At 44.5% G+C, this 20,246-nt stretch overlaps 1 protein-coding gene across 4 annotated transcripts in view; it reads left to right on the top strand.

Annotated features, from left to right (window-relative positions):
• PEX5L (peroxisomal biogenesis factor 5 like) overlaps positions 1-20,246 on the top strand; it is a 408,598-nt gene that overhangs the window by 313,576 nt on the left and 74,776 nt on the right. For all 4 annotated transcript variants that reach the window (XM_073674969.1, XM_073674971.1, XM_073674970.1 and 1 more), the window contains 3 exons: positions 10,053-10,262; positions 13,696-13,819; positions 14,158-14,257. In XM_073674969.1, coding sequence (XP_073531070.1) covers positions 10,053-10,262; positions 13,696-13,819; positions 14,158-14,257 — 434 coding nt within the window. The remainder of the gene's footprint in view (positions 1-10,052; positions 10,263-13,695; positions 13,820-14,157; positions 14,258-20,246) is intronic.

The following is a 20,246-nucleotide window of genomic DNA, read 5'->3' as shown; positions in this document are numbered from 1 at the left end:
ATTCATTTACATGGTCCAAAAACTTAAAGGGAATCTGTACAGATAGGGAGCCTGATTCCAGCAACATATCACTTACTGGGCTGCTTGGTGCAGTTTTGATAGAATCCATGTGTTGTAGATATAGCCGAGTTAAGATTTCTGGGCGGTGTATGACCCCACTCACACCCCTGACTGGCAGCCTCCTGTGTACAGCGTCAATTTCCAGAAAGATGTCAATCATTGGTGGGGGCGAAAATAATACCGATTAGTCTGACTGTTTTGCATGATACATGTAGTCCAGTAGTGATAATTTCCTGCTGATAAAACAATGATTGTATTGAAAGTACAGCACACAGCCTAATAAGTGACACATCCCTTGAATCAGGCTTTCTGCCCCTACATTATGCTGCTCTCAGATTAAATAGCAAAAACCTGCTGACAAATTTCCCTCTAAAGTGCATCCATCACCAAATTAAGCAATAAAAACTGCATACATTATTATAAAGATTAGACTGGTGTAATTTCTTTGAAAATCCATTTCAGAATAACTCTATAATATTGAGCATTTTAATATTAGACAGGAAAACTCAAAACAATAATATATCAATCCTTACTTGGATCTTCAAAATAAGTACACCAGTTTCATTAGGTAGGATAGATCTATTTAATAATGTATGCAGTTAGTATTGTTAAATCTGTTGAGAGATCCACTTTAAGGCTTATACATTAAAAAAAAAATAACTGTGTTGTAGAGATCTTTGCTAAATTATTCAAGAAGCGTTTTCTAAAAATCTGAACTAAAGCTGGCCATACACATTAGATATATATCTGATATCGCGGTGACTAGCCAACCTTCTAAAGTATGTGTAGAATTTACTCCAAAGGCTAAAGTATAGGATATGTAGAAGTTATATATAAAGTATGTGTAGAATTTACTCCAAAGGCTAAAGTATAGGATACTGTAAGGCGGCGGTGTTCACACCGTGCAGTAACTGAGGCAGTGACCCAAGCAAGTCCAACATAAGCAGCTTTTATTCAGCACTCACGGGTAAAACAGAAAGTCCTCTGGTTCGCAGACAGGTTAACATAAGTCCATAACAACGGTTGCCCTGGGCAACGGCCGCGCCACTCAGAGCCTGACGGGTGCAGAGCCTTCCCAGATGTAGGTTCAGCTACACACAGGCCCGCCAAGCTTTCCTGCTATGTTTCTAGCAGGTCCCAACACTGAACAACACTAATCCTTAATGCAGGTTTTTTTAAAGGACCTGTGGCAAGAGCCACTGGAAAAACCGGGTTGGAGGGAGGAGGCCGCCCCACTGCCTTCCTGTAGCCTCCTCCAAGAAATGAAGGCCCTGCCGGGTTTTACTAATCTGCCTTAGCCAGATAGCCTGACCAGGTCAATGCTCACCTTCATTCCTGCTTTGCAGCCGCAGGTGAGTTTGTGACTGCAATGCACTCCCATGGGTTTAATAGGTCTCTCTACACATTCTGGCGGATATATACAGTTATATGAAAAAGTTTGGGCACCCCTATTAATCTTAAGCTTAATGTTTTATAAAAATTGGTGTTTTTGCAACAGCTATTTCAGTTTGATATATGTAATAACTGTTGGACACAGTAATGTTTCTGCCTTGAAATGAGGTTTATTGTACTAACAGAAAATGTGCAATCTGCATTCAAACAAAATTTGACAGGTGCATAAGTATGGGCACCCTTATAATTTTCTTATTTTAAATACTCCTACCTACTTTTTACTGACTTACTAAAGCACTTTTTTGGGGTTTTGTAGCCTAATTGAGCTTTGAACTTCATAGCCAGGTGTATGCAATCATGAGAAAAGCTACTTAAAGTGGCCACTTGCAAGTTGTTCTCCTGTTTGAATCTCCTCTGAAGAGTGGCATCATGGGCTCCTCAAAACAACTGTCAAATGATCTGAAAACAAAAATTATTCAACATAGTTGTTCAGGGGAAGGATACAAAAAGCTGTCTCAGAGATTTAACCTGTCAGTTTCCACTGTGAGGAAAATAGTAAGAAAATGGAAGAACACAGGGACAGTTCTTGTTAAGGCCAGAAGTGGCAGGCCAAGAAAAACATCAGAAAGGCAGAGAAGAAGATTGGTGAGATCAGTCAAGGACAATCCTCAGACCACCTCCAGAGAGCTGCAGCATCAACTTGCTGCAGATGGTGTCACTGTGCATCGGTCAACTATACAACGCACTTTGCACAAGGAGAAGCTGTATGGGAGAGTGATGCGAAAGAAGCCGTTTCTGCAAGCACGCCACAAACAGAGTCGGCTGAGGTATGCAAAAGCACATTTGGAGAAGCCAATTTCTTTTTGGAAGAAGGTCCTGTGGACTGATGAAACCAAGATTGAGTTGTTTGGTCATACACAAAGGCGTTATGCATGGCGGCAAAAAAGCACAGCATTCCAAGAAAAACACTTGCTACCCACAGTAAAATTTGGTGGAGGTTCCATCATGCTTTGGGGCTGTGTGGCCAATGCCGACACCGGGAATCTTGTTAAAGTTGAGGGACGCATGGATTCCACTCAGTATCAGCAGATTCTTGACAATAATGTTCAAGAATCAGTGACAAAGTTGAAGTTACGCAGGGGATGGATCTTTCAGCAAGAGAATGATCCAATCACCGCTCCAAATCTACTCAGGCATTCATGCAGAGGAACAATTACAATGTTCTGGAATGGCCATCCCAGTCCCCAGACCTGAATATCATTGAACATCTGTGGGATCATTTGAAGAGGGCTGTCCATGCTCGGCGACCATCAAACTTAACTGAACTGGAATTGTGTTGTAAAGAGGAATGGTCAAAAATACCTTCATCCAGGATCCAGGAAATCATTAAAAGCTACAGGAAGCGACTAGAGGCTGTTATTTTTGCAAAAGGAGGATCTACTAAATATTAATGTCACTTTTCTGGTGAGGTGCCCATACTTATGCACCTGTCAAATTTTGTTTGAATGCAGATTGCACATTTTCTGTTAGTACAATAAACCTCATTTCAAGGCAGAAACATTACTGTGTCCAACAGTTATTACATATATCAAACTGAAATAGCTGTTGCAAAAACACCAATTTTTATAAAACATTAAGCTTAAGATTAATAGGGGTGCCAAACTTTTTCATATAACTGTACCGTCCCTCGTATACGATCCCAGTCACTGCCTCACAATATGTAGAATTTATATATAAAGTATATGTAGAATTTACTCCAACAGCTGATGATTGGGAAAACAAAGATTGGGCAGTTGAAATCCAACTTTTGTTGTATTTCTTTTGCTCTCAAGAAGATATGACCTACCAGGAATCTGGCAGCGGCTTCACTTCTTCTTTCCTACTGAGAATACATACACACTTGGCCTTGTGTATAGTGGGGTAGGCAGAGCTAACTGTTCGGACCACTGTATAATGTGTATAGCCAGTCTTAAAATGGTAGGCTAGTAGTGATGAGTGAGTATGCCTCATCATTAACCCTTTCGGCGAGCACACTCGGGTGCTCGCCAAGTATTTTGGCGTGCTTGTCATTTCTTTTTATGTTGCCGCGCCTGCTAGTGTCATGACTGTTTCACAGCTGACACACAGAGACTGCCTGTCAGACAGACACTGAAGGGGTTAATAGAAACGCTCGCTCATCAATATAGGCTAGCTAATTGTGAATTTGGCTTGAACCATTAAAGGGGTTCTCCACTACTAGGACAACCCCTTCTTGATCTAAATCTGTAACATCCCTGGCGGCGTGCTTGCTTAGTGCACCACCTCCCATCATGCAAGACCGCAATTATTACCCATCAGTTCAGCCTGCGAACCTTGCTCCAGTTCATGCTGGTTGCATGTCTCTTGTCTGACTGCTTAGGGCGGCGGCCCGGTTACTTCCTGATTCTTATAGCTGCTGTGGGCGCACCCCTAATGCGTATCCAACCTATTGCCGTGAGTCACTGGATATTTAAACCCCCTCCACCCAGAAGGAGGTGCCTGAGCAACACTAACTATCAGTTTGCTCCTTGCCTCTGAGTTGCCAGGTCTTGTCCTGTATCTTGTCTGTTTCTGCCTCCCTGGGGGCTGCATACCCAGGCCTGTTATCTCTGACTTCTTGTGTGTTTCCACCACCCTGGGAGCTGTATACCCAGGCCTGTTATCTGTGACTTCTAGTCTATTTCCGCCACCCTGGGGGCCGTATACTAAGGCTCGTTCCTGTATCTCGTTGCAGTATCAGTTCCTGTCTGAACTGTCTCCTAGCCTGTTACCTGTTTGTCTCTATGTCCATGCCCTCCCTTTTCCTGTAGTGTCTGAACCTGCACCTAACTCCAACTCGTTGTCTCTGTACTTCTGTTTGTGAGTTTTGTGTCCATTCGCTACTTCGTTGTAAGTACCTTGTGTGTATCTGGTTCTGCTCATCCCTTTTCCCTTCCTCCCTATCTACCTCCTGTGTTCTAGCCATCTTCCTGTATCTTCCAGTCTGTTCCATGTGAACAGAGCCCTGTCCTCTCTGCCTGCACCCTTAGCCCTGTTCTGCTCTGCTTGCCCACCGCTCCGGCAGTTCCTCTCTGCTCTGCCTTGTCCACTGCACCTGCGGTTTCGCTCTGCTCTGCCTTGTCCACCGCTCCAGGGGTTTTGCTCTGCTCTGCCTTGTCCACCGCACCTGTGGTTTCGCTCTGCTCTGCTTGCTTACCGCACCTGCGGATTCGCTCTGATCTGCCTTGACCACCACTCCGGCGGTTCCTCTCTGCTCTGCCTTGTCCACCACTCCAGCGGTTTCACTCTGCTCTGCCTTGTCCACCGCACCTGCGGTTTCGCTCTCCTCTGCTTGCTCACAGCACTCTGCTCTGCCTTGTCCACCGCTCCAGCGGTTCCGCTTGGCTCTGCCTTGTCCTCTGCTCCAGCGGTTTCGCTTTACTCTGCTTGTCTACCGCATCTGCGGCTCTGTTCCTGTCTCCCAGTCTGTACTGGACCCTATCCAGCCTGCGCTCCAACCTGCTAGTACCTCCCTGTCTGCACTGCAGCCGTTTTTGCCAGTATCTCCCTGTCTGCACTCCAGCCGTGCTTGCTAGTACCCACCTGTCTGCATACCAGCCGTGCTTGCTAGTACCCACCTGTCTGCATACCAGCCGTGCTTGCCAGTACCCACCTGTCTGCATACCAGCCGTGCTGTCAGTACCCACCTGTCTGCATTCCAGCCGTGCTTGCCAGTACCCACCTGTCTGCATACCAGCCGTGCATGTCAGCACCCACCTGTCTGCACACCAGCCGTGCTGCCAGTACCCACCTGTCTGCATACCAGCCGTGCCTGCCAATACCCACCTGTCTGTATACCAGTCTAACCTGCCTGTTCCTGCATTCCCCGGTGTGGTTCAACAGCTGTGACCGGGGTCTGACCTGGAGTAGCACCTGGTCCCTCTGCTCGGTTCCTCCTTGGTTCACGGAGTCGACTGAGCCGCCGTGCGACCTTGGACAGATCGGGTTGATACTCAGTTACGCCCCTCCAGGCACTCCTCGGTTCATGGTACAGTGGGATCACTAATCACGCTCACGCCAGTCAGTCCGGGCGCGAGTGTAACAGTTTGCTCAGGCCATGGTTCCCATTGAGCCCCACGGCCCTTCGCTCTCAGAGACATTTGAATCCTTGTCTGGCGATTACGTGCACCAAGAAAAATTTTTTTTGCAAGCCGAGGTCCCGGCGATTTACGCACCAGCCCAAATTAATCTATCAGCACTCGTTCCTGCTGATGCGCCACAGTACTATGGGGATCCAAAACGAAGCTGTGCGTTTGTGGAGCAATTCATGCTGCATTTCAAGTTCTATGCTCACTATTTTCCTACCGATCGGGTTAAAGTGGCATTTATGATGTCCTACCTAGCGGGTGATGCCTTGAAATGGATCACCCCCCTATTGGAAGCATGGGATCCTATCGTCTTTGACCTGCAGACCTTCCTGGTGGCCTTTCTAATGGTCTTCGATGACTCTAATCCTGAAGCCTCTGCTAAAGCTTCCCTTCCCAATATCCCAGAGCAGCCCCAATGGGTAATGTGTGTAGGTAGCCTACCAGTTCTCCAGCCTGAAGAGACTGCTGCCCACCCAGAATCCACACAGGATGACTATGCTCCACAGAATACTTCTCTTCCCAACCTCAAGAGGCAGTCCAGACATGCAAGTCGTAGAGGTAAACCATCACGTTAGGTTCTGTCCTCCCAAAGTCCTCCTGTTTCCCAGCCTGTAAAGGCAGCTACCCGCACTGAATCCATGAAGGATGACTATGTTCGTCAGGCAAAGCAGAGTCCAGAACTCAGTCACAAAATCAGATTGCGGTCCCGCTGCGGTTGTTTGGGACCCACTGACGTTCTTTGTCCAGCGAAGGTTGGAGAATCCCAAGACATTAGGCCTGTAGGAGAAGCTGCCCTTGGCGTTAGTGTTTCCTCTCCACAGATGACCGTGACTGTCTCTGTGGCAAGTGAAGGCCTCGGATTAACCGGAAGTTTTGGGCTTAAAGCCTTGAAGAATCAGTGTTTGATTCCCGTCCGAAAACTCCAGAAGCCGGTTTGGGCATTGTCAGCGGAAGGACGAGCCCTACTCAGAAACAGTCAAAATATGTCTGTACAAATTAGGCTCCAGATTGGAGCATTACACATGAAGAAGTTCACATTCCAGGTGCTGACTGGCTTACCTACAGGTCGTCCAGAGCCGAGAGATCTAGTGCCCGCTCAGGTCTGGAGATCCTGCATGGTGTATCCTGGGGGACTGCTAAGGTACAAGGGGTGTCCAGTCCCCATATCTTCAGGACAGTCAGCAGTTTCTTCTTCTTCTTCACCAGATCTGCTAGTCGCTGACTCGCTGTGCGCTGATGTCTCTGAAGGTAGAGAAGCGGAGGCGATGTCCCCACACAGTCTCGACAATTGTACTAATGGTCTGGCTTCAGGTACCGTCCCGCCTCACAGACATGTCATCTCTGAAACCAGATTGAAGATGGTCTCAAAGCAAGGACCCTCCGTCTTTAATAAATCTGGTCTTACGTCCATCAAGGCAGTGTTTACCCCCGAGTCTCTGCACCCCTCCAACCAGGCGGAGGACCTCCAGTTGTCTCCTGAATCCTCCGGGGTGCTACCTGATAACAAATGGAGAGAGACTTTCCTACACCCTGTACCTGGTACTTCGCCCACTTCATCCAGTAAGCTTGGCAAAGTGTACTTTGAAGCAGTGATTACCCCCGAGTCTCTGCACCCCTCCAACCAGGCGGAGGAACTCCAGTTGTGTCCTGAATGCCCCGGGGTGATACCTGATAAACGGAGAGAGACTTTCCTACACCTGGTACCTGGTACACCGCCCACTTCATCCAGTAAGCTTGGCAAAGTGTACGTTAAGGCGGTGGTTACCCCCATGTCTCTGCACCCCTCTAACCAGGCGGAGGACCTCCAGTTGTCTCCTGAATCCACCAGGGTGCTACCTGATAACAAATGGAGAGAGACTTTCCTGTGTGCTGTTCCTGGTACTTCACTCACTTCATCTGTTGCTGAGGATGGCTTGATAGGAGGAAGCATACTAGTCACCAAGATGATGAGACCAGTTTTGTTTCCTCTAGTAGACAGAAGAGGTAATCCTCTTGAAGAGAAGGATTGGCCTCCAAATTCTCTGCAGAAGACCCTTGCAGGCCTGAAGAAGAGGGGGCTTAAAGGGGGGGTACTGTAACATCCCTGGCAGCGTGCTTGCATAGTGCACCACCTCCCACCATGCAAGATCGCAATCTTACCCATCAGTCCAGCCTGCAAACCTTGCTCCAGTTCATGCTGGTTGCATGTCTCTTGTTTGACTGCTTAGGGCAGCAGCCCGATTACTTCCTGATTCTTATAGCTGCTGTGGGCGCACCCCTAATGCGTCTCCAGCCTATTGCCGTGAGTCACTGGATATTTAAACCCCCTCCACCCAGAAGGAGGTGCCTGAGCAACACTAACTATCAGTTTTCTCCTTGCCTCTGAGTTGCCAGGTCTTGTCCTGTATCTTGTCTGTTTCTGCCACCCTGGGGGCTGCATACCCAGGCCTGTTATCTCTGACTTCTAGTCTGTTTCTGCCACCCTGGAGGCTGCATACCCAGGCCTGTTATCTCTGACTTCTTGTCTGTTTCCACCACCCTAGGGACTGTATACCCAGGCCTGTTATCTGTGACTTCTAGTCTATTTCCGCCACCCTGGGGGCCGTATACCCAGGCTCGTTCCTGTATCTCGTTGCAGTCTCAGTTCCTGTCTGAACTGTCTCCTAGCCTGTTACCTGTTTGTCTCTATGTCCATGCCCTCCCTTTTCCTGCAGTGTCTGAACCTGCACCTAACTCCAACTCGTTGTCTCTGCACTTCTGTTTGTGAGTTTTGTGTCCATTCGCTACTTCATTATAAGTACCTTGTGTGTATCTGGTTCTGCTCGTCCCTTTTCCCTTCCTCCGTATCTACCTCCTGTGTTCTAGCCATCTTCCTGTATCTTCCAGTCTGTTACATGTGAACACAGCCCTGTCCTCTCTGCCTGCACCTTCAGCCCTGTTCTGCTCTGCTTGCTCACCGAGCCAGCGGTTTCTCTCTGCTCTGCCTTGCCCACTGCTCCGGCGGTTCCTCTCTGCTCTGCCTTGTCCACCGCACCTGCGGTTTCGCTCTGCTCTGCCTTGTCCACCGCTTTGGCGGTTTCGCTCTGCTCTGCCTTGTCCACCGCACTTGCAGTTTCGCTCTGCTCTGTTTGCTTACCGCACCTGCGGTTTCGCTCTGCTTCGCCTTGTCCACCGCACCTGCGGTTTCGCTCTGCTCTGCCTTGACCACCACTCCGGTGGTTCCTCTCTGCTCTGCCTTGTCCACCGCTCCGGCGGTTTCGCTCTGCTCTGTCTTGTCCACCGCACCTGCGGTTTTGCTCTGCTCTGCCTTGTCCACCGCTTCGGTCGTTCCCCTTGGCTCTGCCTTGTCCTCCGCTCCAGCGGTTTCACTTTACTCTGCTTGTCTACCGCATCTGTGGCTCTGTTCCTGTCTCCCAGCCTGCGCTTCAACCTGCTAGTACCTCTCTGTCTGCACTCCAGCCGTGCTTGCCAGTATCTCCCTGTCTGCACTCCAGCCATGCTTGCCAGTACCCACCTGTCTGCATACCAGCCATGCTTGTCAGTACCCACCTGTCTGCATGCCAGCCGTGCTGCCAGTACCCACCTGTCTGCATACCAGCCGTGCTTGTCAGTACCCACCTGTCTGCATACCAGCCGTGCCTGCCAATACCCACCTATCTGTATGCCAGTCTAACCTGCCTGTTCCTGCATTCCCCGGTGTGGGTCAACAGCTGTGACCGGGGTCTGACCTGGAGTAGCACCTGGTCCCTCTGCTCGGTTCCTCCTTGGTTCACGGAGTCGACTGAGCCACCGTGCGACCTTGGTCGGATCAGGTTGATACTTAGTTACGCCCCTCCAGGCACTCCTCGGTTCATGGTACAGCGGGATCACTAATCACGCTCACGCCAGTCAGTCCGGGCGTGAGCGTAACAAAATCTTTGTCCTGATAAAATAAAAAAGCTTATACTCACATATACTAATGCCGTTCCAGTGGTGTCGGCGCTCGTGATCATGGGGATCCCGTGTGATTGCTGTGACACTGAACCCGTCGCCCAGTCAGTGCTGGCGTCACTGTCCCCAGATTTGTACAAATTAAACATGAAGAGGAAGTCAAAGATCAGCTGCCGGCCTGACTTCCTCTTCATGTTTAATTCGTGTGAAGGTGGGGATAGTGACACCAGCGCTGACTGGGTGACGGGCTCACTTGTCATAACAACCACACGGTAGCCCCGAGACCACAAGTGGTGACACAGCTGGAACAATGCCGGCATGGGAGGCGAGTATAAGCTTTTTTATTTTATCGGGTCCAAACATTTAGATCAAGAACGGGTTGTCCTAGTAGTAGACAACCCCTTTAAAGACTACTGAGAAGCTGCCTTAAAATTAATCGTATAAAATTCTTAGTACAATATACTTCACAAATGAAAATATAAATTTTATGAAAATTACTTTAGTAGATAACATTTACTAAAAATATAAATTTGAATTTCTCCTTAGTTTTATCTCCAGGTTTGGATCTTCTTGATTTGAGTGAACCAATTCCACCACCTCAGAGTAAAGGGAAAAAGACAGAAACAGTTCTAAAAGGTGAACCCTCTAAAGGACAATCCATTAAAAAGAAGGCGGATGACTCTGACCTCATTAAACCTGAAGCTGAAAGAAGCACAAAATCTATAAAAATTCCAGAAAAATCTTCTTTGGATTTAGGTAATGATTACAATACAGATGTAGTCACCAGCATTTGGAAGAGAATTACACATGGTGACACTCTACGTATGTCTCAGTATTTAACACTTAGGCAGTTTATACCTATATAAAAGGGGTCATCCAACATTTATTTAAAAGACAGCTATCACTGGTATAAAATGAAAAAATAAACCCCTTGTATCCTTATTTTCCCCCAGATCAAACATCGGTTCTTTGACGGCCCTCTCTATCTTTGTATACAGGCGGTCAACGTGTGGCTGCTTCATTTAATCAGTGGGCACACTAATCACATGCCATACTACTGGCATTATGGCTCCCATCACTGAGACAGTAGTTTGGCAAAATTGGAGGGTCCATCAGACCAAGTACGCTGGATTTGGAGAAGCTGTCAGTATTGTTTATTTTTTTTCTAACCATTTTAAAGGGAATCTGTCAGCAGCTTTTTACTATGTAATCTGGACAGCATTATGTAGCAGCTAAACACAGATTTCAGCAATGTGTCACTTATTAGTCTGTGTGCTGTTTCCATGCGACAAAGGTTTTATCACCAGGAAATTATCATTGCTCGGATCACAGTGCACGTGAGCCCTGACCCAACCATGCCCCCTTCTCTGATAAGAAGCTCACTGTCAATAGACAATGTAGACAGAAAGCTGTGGTGTGGGCAGGGGCAGCTTTATCAGCTCTGCTGCATCTAAAAACTCTAATTGTGTCACAACTGCTGTACTCTGTAAAATAAGTCATACATCGCTGAAATCAGGGTCTCTTTTCCTACATCATGCTGCTCTCAGATGAGGTGGCAAAAACCTGTTAACAGATTCCCTTTAACTATTTTTTAGCTTTTTTTTAATAAAAGTTGGAAGATTCCTTTAATTTTAAAGTAAAGTCTGAATACATTTTACCTGAGTTGTCTGTAATGTAAAAGCTTTGAATGTTCATAATGACAAATGTCGCGTAACTCACCGTACCAGTGAAAGATTATAGATGCATTGTGATGTCACGCTGGCGATAGGAGTGTCAACAGCACGGCTTCGGTCACAGCTCAGTATATAGAGAGCAATGTCGGCAAACATGGCCAGCACGGACTGACAGCAGCTCAGCATTAAGGGCCGGCTGTCAGTCTTGGCCGGGGGGCGTGGTTACAGCTCCTGCTCTCTATGTACAGAACAGTGACTGAACCCACGCCGGTGCCGCCCCTGTAACTGAAATCCAAACACTGCTGGGAGGAATAAAGTTAATTTCCTCCCAGCAGCGGGGCCCAAAGTGCGGGGCCCTAAAATTCAGAATGCTATTAACCTGCAGATTAACTCCATATCTGCAGGTTAATAGCTTTTTTCACAGGACAGGTTTCCTTTAAACGTAATTTCATCTGATGAACAGTCATTTTCCCTGTTTGTTGGGTGATCGACAACCTATGAGCACATTCCCAATACTCTTGCAATGTAAATGCACTCCTAGGCTGCATTCACACACCTGTATGTCACAGTCCATGTGCATGGTCTCCACGGATCTCTTGACCGAACTCAACAGCTTTATAGGCGTTATATGAAGCTAACAAGTTCCGATTAAGAGACCTGCAGCCAGCCCATGCTTCACGGACTGTACTCGGTCCAACACACAGATGTGGTAATCTGGCCTAACTCATCTCTGACTTTGCAAGTAAACAATTTCACAATTTACTGCGTGTTTCATTCTATAGAATGTGACTGACGTTGCTTACAATTGCTGCAGCCAACCATGCTATTTTCATATAACTCTCAGATACCTTAATCCAAATCAATTTTTTTACTTTAACTCTATAACTCCATGTAATGGGCCATAGAAGTTTCCTAAATGAGTTGTCCACTACTTTTTATTATTGTCAAAATGGGCCCATGATGGTCTTAAAATAAAAAAAAATGTACACTCTCCTAATAGACCTCAGTACTACTGCCCATATGCCCTGCTGGTCTTTTGCCTTCTTCAGGCAGTGAACGTCACTGACTGCTGCAGCCATTTAGCAGCCACTGATTAGTTGGATCAGTCATATGATATCTAAGCCTGAGGAAACAGTCTCCTAGCTCTCTTGTTCATCCTAAAGGGCACTTGACCGCTGCTGCCAACCATTGGCTGCTGATTGGCTGCATAAGTCACATGGCATTCCATGCTAGAAGAGGGAGTGAAGAGACCAACAAAGATATGGGAAGCAGCACAGAAGAATGGGGTGGTGCAATATAGTAGAATTTTTTTTTAATTTTCAGTCTACCATGGGCCCATTTATTAACCTCTTAACGCTCCATAATGTGTTATGTGTCATGGAGAGTGTCAAGGTGTTTGTATCTGGCTCAGGTGCTGAGCCCACTCCAAATAAAGTAGATGCTGGCTGTATTGCATAGCTGGCATCTGCTCTTAACAGCTGTGATCAGAGCTAAAGCTGATTACTGCTGTAAACCTCTTAAATGCCACTGTCAATAACGGGCATTTAAGTGCTGCAATCTGGCCTGGACATTCGTTGGGCTCCCATTTTCCACCCCACGACATCATCATTGGGAGTCGATGGGTTGTGATGACAGCAATAAAAGTACTATGTATCAAAATATAAAATGAATTAACCCAATCAATAAACGCTGTAAAGAGGAAATGCATTGAACCTACAAAATTGCATTTTTTCAGTCACCATAACACAACAAAAAGTGCAATAAGAAACGAATAAAACATCAGATCTACCCTAAAATTTCCAATTTGCAACACAAAAATCCTCCAAGCCCTCACACACAATTTTTTAAGTCACTAAAATAACTTAATAAGTTATGTTTGGTATTACTTACCTGGAAATTACTTACCTGGAAATAAACCTCAAGAAACCATGGTGAAATTGCATTTTTTTCACCATTTTATTTGGACCTTTTTCCAATTTTCCCTATTTCTATATAGTAAAATGATGGTTTCATTCAGACTACAACTTGTCCCCCAAAAAACAGACCTTCATACATCTATATTGACAGAAATATAAAAAAGTTATGGCTCTCGGATGAAGAGGAGGAGAAAATGAAAACTGTAAGGAGAAAATAATAAAAGTAGAGGACAACCCTTTTACGTTTTCATAACAATTCTTCTTATTATTTTAGGGCCAATGGTTTTCCATGCCTTTGTACAATAAGTGCCTCCTAAAAAGTCTTGATTCTAAAGAGTGGGAGCAGAGAATTATTGGGGGAGCAGAGGATTACTTATTAAACTTTTTCTTTTGTGATAGCTTTTATATTTATACTATGGTTTACTCAGTGCCATAGTGTTTAGTACATCTATAAATGATGGCAATAGTGGTGTGTATTCATTGATAGGCTTGAATATAATACCACATCACTGTATGTCCGATTTTGCTCTGAATCCTATATAAAATAAAAGAAGCTGTTCTTATTTGTCTTTTGTGTGAACATCTCTTGCTTCCTTTTAGTCCACATTCAGACACAGTTGGAGAAATGGGGTGATGGATGTTTTCGAGGAGATAAAAGCAGCGACAGTCATCGGGTCCAGGAGAGAAAATTATCATCCAAGGGATCTTCTAAAGAGCTTTTATGGTAAATGTGGTGTCCTCTAATAGAAGAAAAAGCATATACTGAAGCTATGAAATAATAGGGTGTACATGCTAATTAAATAATTTCTAGGCAATGCTTCTGTGACTATATAAGAAATATAGTTGTTTGGCACAACGTAGTTAAAGAAAATATATGTCATGTTTCTCGTGATTACTTGAAAGCATCCGGCTTATCTTTATACTTTTCATTCTTTTTTTAAGCTTTCTCCAAGAACTGAATATAAAAACTGGGCCAAAAACTCTTATCAGAAACTGCTTGTGTGATTCCAGCCTTCGGTCCTTACTAATAACATTATGATGTGTCCATGGCTCTTTTCCCAGGTCTACAGATGGCAGATCACCGGCTGAGCCCACCAGAGACAGGAGGAATGTAGTGGAAACAGAACAAACATCTGACTTTGAAATAGCACCTGCTGTAAAAGTAAGTGTGACAGTCACAGTCTAAGGTATCAGCAGAATCTGAAATCCTATTCCTGGGCAAGCAATGGGCTTGTGTGGGATAGCAGTACTGTTTTTATTATTTCTTATAATCTTTTAAGGGCTTGTTTAAAAATACCCTGATATAGGAACAAGCTCCCCAGGCAATGGCGTCAGCATGCAGCCCTCCCTGCTTCTGCGCAGTTCACTATGAAAAGTTTCAAATGTTTGATTTTTCATGTGTTAACTTTTATTAAAAGCAAAAGGTGAATATAACAAAATCTAAGTCCCTTCAAACATTCTGTATGTACATAGACTGCACAGGAGCGCACATATACAACCTGCACACAATCCACACCTTTATCACCTCTGTATACTTATCATGCATGTCTGTATACTCATCAGCGGGACATCTGTATACACACAACACACTGTGCACATCTGTATACACACAACACTGCACATCTGTATAAACACACTGTGCACATCTGTATACACAACACACTGTGCACATCTGTATAAACACACTGTGCACATCTGTACACACAACACACTGCACATCTGTATACACAACACACTGCACATCTGTATACACAACACTGCACATCTGTATAAACACACTGTGCACATCTGTATACACACAACACACTGTGCACATCTGTACACACAACACACTGTGCACATCTGTATACACACAACACACTGTGCACATCTGTATACACACAACACACTATGCACATCTGTATACACAACACACTGTGCACATCTGTATACACAACACACTGTGCACATCTGTATACACACAACACACTGTGCACATCTGTATTCACACAACACACTGTGCCCATCTGTATACACAACACACTGTGCACATCTGTATACACACAACACACTGTGCACATCTGTATACACACAACACACTGTGCACATCTGTATACACACAACACAATGTGCACATCTGTATACACATGACACAATGTGCACATCTGTATACACACGACACAATGTGCACATTTGTATACACACAACACACTGTGCACATCTGTATACACACAACACACTGTGCACATCTGTATACACACTACACATCTGTATACACAACACACTGTGCACATCTGTATAAACACACTGTGCACATCTGTATACACACAACACAATGTGCACATCTGTATACACACAACACACTGTGCACATCTGTATACACACAACACACTGTGCACATCTGTATACACACAACACACTGAACACACTGTGCACATCTGTATACGCACAACACACTGTGCACATATGTATACACACAACACACTGAACACACTGTGCATATATGTATACACACAACACAATGTGCACATCTGTATACACAACACACTACACACACTGTGCACATCTGTATACACATAATACACTGTGCACATCTGTATATACACAACACACTGTGCACATCTGTATACACACAACACACTGTGCACATCTGTATACACACAACACACTGTGCACATCTGTATACACACAACACACTGTGCACATCTGTATACACACAACACACTGTGCACATCTGTATATACACAACACACTGTGCACATCTGTATACACACAACACACTGTGCACATCTGTATAAACACACTGTGCACATCTGTATACACACAACACATTGTGCACATCTGTATACACACAACACACTGTGCACATCTGTATACACACAACACACTGTGCACATCTGTATACACACAACACACTGTGCACATCTGTATACGCACAACACACTGTGCACATCTGTATACACACAACACAATGTGCACATCTGTATACACAACACACTACACACACTGTGCACATCTGTATACACACAATACACTGTGCACATCTGTATACACAACACACTGTGCACATATGCATACACACAACACACTGTGCACATCTGTATATACACAACACACTGTGCACATCTGTATACACACAACACACTGTGCACATCTGTATATACACAACACACTGTGCACATCTGTATACACACAACACACTGTGCACATCTGTATATACACAACACACTGTGCACATCTGTATTCACACAACACACTGTGCACATCTGTATACACACAACACACTGTGCACATCTGTATACACACAACACACTGTGCACATCTGTATACACACAACACACTGTGCACATCTGTATACACACAACACACTGTGCACATCTGTATACACACAACACACTGTGCACATCTGTATACACAACACACTGTGCACATCTGTATACACAACACACTGTGCACATCTGTATACACAACACACTGTGCACACTGTATACACACAACACAATGTGCACATCTGTATACACAACACACTGTGCACATCTGTATACACACAACACAATGTGCACATCTGTATACTCAACACACTGAGCACATCTGTATACACACAACACACAGTGCACATCTGTATACACAACACACTGTGCACATCTGTATACACACAACACACTGTGCACATCTGTATACACAACACACTGTGCACATCTGTATACACAACACACTGTGCACATCTGTATACACACAACACAATGTGCACATCTGTATACACAACACACTGTGCACATCTGTATACACACAACACAATGTGCACATCTGTATACTCAACACACTGAGCACATCTGTATACACACAACACACAATGCACATCTGTATACACAACACACTGTGCACATCTGTATATACACAACACACTGTGCACATCTGTATTCACACAACACACTGTGCACATCTGTATACACACAACACACTGTGCACATCTGTATACACACAACAGACTGTGCACATCTGTATACACACAACACACTGTGCACATCTGTATACACACAACACACTGTGCACATCTGTATACACACAACACACTGTGCACATCTGTATACACACAACACACTGTGCACATCTGTATACACAACACAATGTGCACATCTGTATACACACAACACAATGTGCACATCTGTATACACACAACACACTGTGCACATCTGTATACACACAACAAACTGTGCACATCTGTATACACAACACACTGTGCACATCTGTATACAAACAACACACTGTGCACATCTGTATACACAACACACTGTGCACATCTGTATACACAACACACTGCACATCTGTATACACACAACACAATGTGCACATCTGTATACACAACACACTGTGCACATCTGTATACACACAACACACTGTACACATCTGTATACACACAACACACTGTGCACATCTGTATACACACAACACACTGTGCACATCTGTATACACAACACAATGTGCACATCTGTATACATACAACACTGCACATCTGTATACACACAACACAATGTGCACATCTGTATACACACAACACTGCACATCTGTATACACACAACACACTGTTCACATCTGTATAAACACACTGTGCACATCTGTATACACAACACACTGTGCACATCTGTATACACACAACACACTGCACATCTGTATACACACAACACTGTGCACATCTGTATTCACACAACACACTGTGCACATCTGTACACACACAACACACTGTGCACATCTGTATACACAACACACTGTGCACATCTGTATACACACAACACACTGAATACACTGTGCACATCTGTATACGAACAACACACTGTGCACATATGTATACACACAACACACTGAACACACTGTGCATATATGTATACACACAGCACAATTTGCACATCTGTACAGTTATATGAAAAAGTTTGGGCACCCCTATTAATCTTAAGCTTAATGTTTTATAAAAATTGGTGTTTTTGCAACAGCTATTTCAGTTTGATATATGTAATAACTGTTGGACACAGTAATGTTTCTGCCTTGAAATGAGGTTTATTGTACTAACAGAAAATGTGCAATCTGCATTCAAACAAAATTTGACAGGTGCATAAGTATGGGCACCCTTATCATTTTATTGTTTTAAATACTCCTACCTTCTTTTTACTGACTTACTAAAGCACTTTTTTTGGTTTTGTAACCTCATTGAGCTTTGAACTTCATAGCCAGGTGTATGCAATCATGAGAAAAGCTACTTAAAGTGGCCACTTGCAAGTTGTTCTCCTGTTTGAATCTCTTCTGAAGAGTGGCATCATGGGCTCCTCAAAACAACTGTCAAATGATCTGAAAACAAAGATTATTCAACATAGTTGTTCAGGGGAAGGATACAAAAAGCTGTCTCAGCGATTTAACCTGTCAGTTTCCACTGTGAGGAACATAGTAAGGAAATGGAAGAACACAGGGACAGTTCTTGTTAAGGCCAGAAGTGGCAGGCCAAGAAAAACATCAGAAAGGCAGAGAAGAAAAATGGTGAGATCAGTCAAGGACAATCCTCAGACCACCTCCAGAGAGCTGCAGCATCAACTTGCTGCAGATGGTGTCACTGTGCATCGGTCAACTATACAACGCACTTTGCACAAGGAGAAGCTGTATGGGAGAGTGATGCGAAAGAAGTCGTTTGTGCAAGCACGCCACAAACAGAGTCGGCTGAGGTATGCAAAAGCACATTTGGAGAAGCCAATTTCTTTTTGGAAGAAGGTCCTGTGGACTGATGAAACCAAGATTGAGTTGTTTGGTCATACAAAAAGGCGTTATGCATGGCGGCAAAAAAACACAGCATTCCAAGAAAAACACTTGCTACCCACAGTAAAATTTGGTGGAGGTTCCATCATGTTTTGGGGCTGTGTGGCCAATGCCGGCACCGGGAATCTTGTTAAAGTTGAGGGACGCATGGATTCCACTCAGTATCAGCAGATTCTTGACAATAATGTTCAAGAATCAGTGACAAAGTTGAAGTTTCGCAGGGGATGGATCTTTCAGCAAGACAATGATCCAAAACACCGCTCCAAATCTAGTCAGGCATTCATGCAGAGGAACAATTACAATGTTCTGGAATGGCCATCCCAGTCCCCAGACCTGGATATCATTGAACATCTGTGGGATCATGTGAAGAGGGCTGTCCATGCTCGGGGGCGACCATCAAACTTAACTGAACTGGAATTGTTTTGTAAAGAGGAATGGTCAAAAATACCTTCATCCAGGATCCAGGAAATCATTAAAAGCTACAGGAAGCGACTAGAGGCTGTTATTTTTGCAAAAGGAGGATCTACTAAATATTAATGTCACTTTTCTGGTGAGGTGCCCATACTTATGCACCTGTCAAATTTTGTTTGAATGCAGATTGCACATTTTCTGTTAGTACAATAAACCTCATTTCAAGGCAGAAACATTACTGTGTCCAACAGTTATTACATATATCAAACTGAAATAGCTGTTGCAAAAACACCAATTTTTAGAAAACATTAAGCTTAAGATTGATAGGGGTGCCCAAACTTTTTCATATAACTTTATACACAACACACTACACACACTGTGCACATCTGTATACACACAATACACTGTGCACATCTGTATACACAACACACTGTGCACATCTGTATACACACAACACACTGTGCACATCTGTATACGCACAACACACTGTGCACATCTGTATACACACAACACACTGTGCACATCTGTATACACACAACACACTGTGCACATCTGTATACACAACACACTGTGCACATCTGTATACACACAACACACTGTGCACATCTGTACACACACAACACACTGTGCACATCTGTACACACAGCACATCTGTATACACAACACACTGCACATCTGTATACACAACACACTGCACATCTGTATACACAACACACTGTGCACATCTGTATAAACACACTGTGCACATCTGTACACACACAACACACTGTGCACATCTGTATACACAACACACTGTGCACATCTGTATACACAACACACTGTACACATCTGTACACACAACACACTGAGCACATCTGTATACACAACACTGCACATCTGTATAAACACACTGTGCACATCTGTATACACACTGTGCACATCTGTATATACAACACACTGTGCACATCTGTATACACACAACA

The sequence above is a fragment of the Phyllobates terribilis genome, unplaced genomic scaffold (genome assembly GCF_046119375.1).
Source record: "Phyllobates terribilis strain yellow unplaced genomic scaffold, ASM4611937v1 Scaffold_3__8_contigs__length_932513732, whole genome shotgun sequence".
In the NCBI taxonomy this organism is placed as follows: Eukaryota; Metazoa; Chordata; class Amphibia; order Anura; family Dendrobatidae; genus Phyllobates; species Phyllobates terribilis.
The sequence above is the reverse complement of the archived record's forward strand: the minus strand, read 5'-3'. Positions and strand labels throughout refer to the sequence as shown.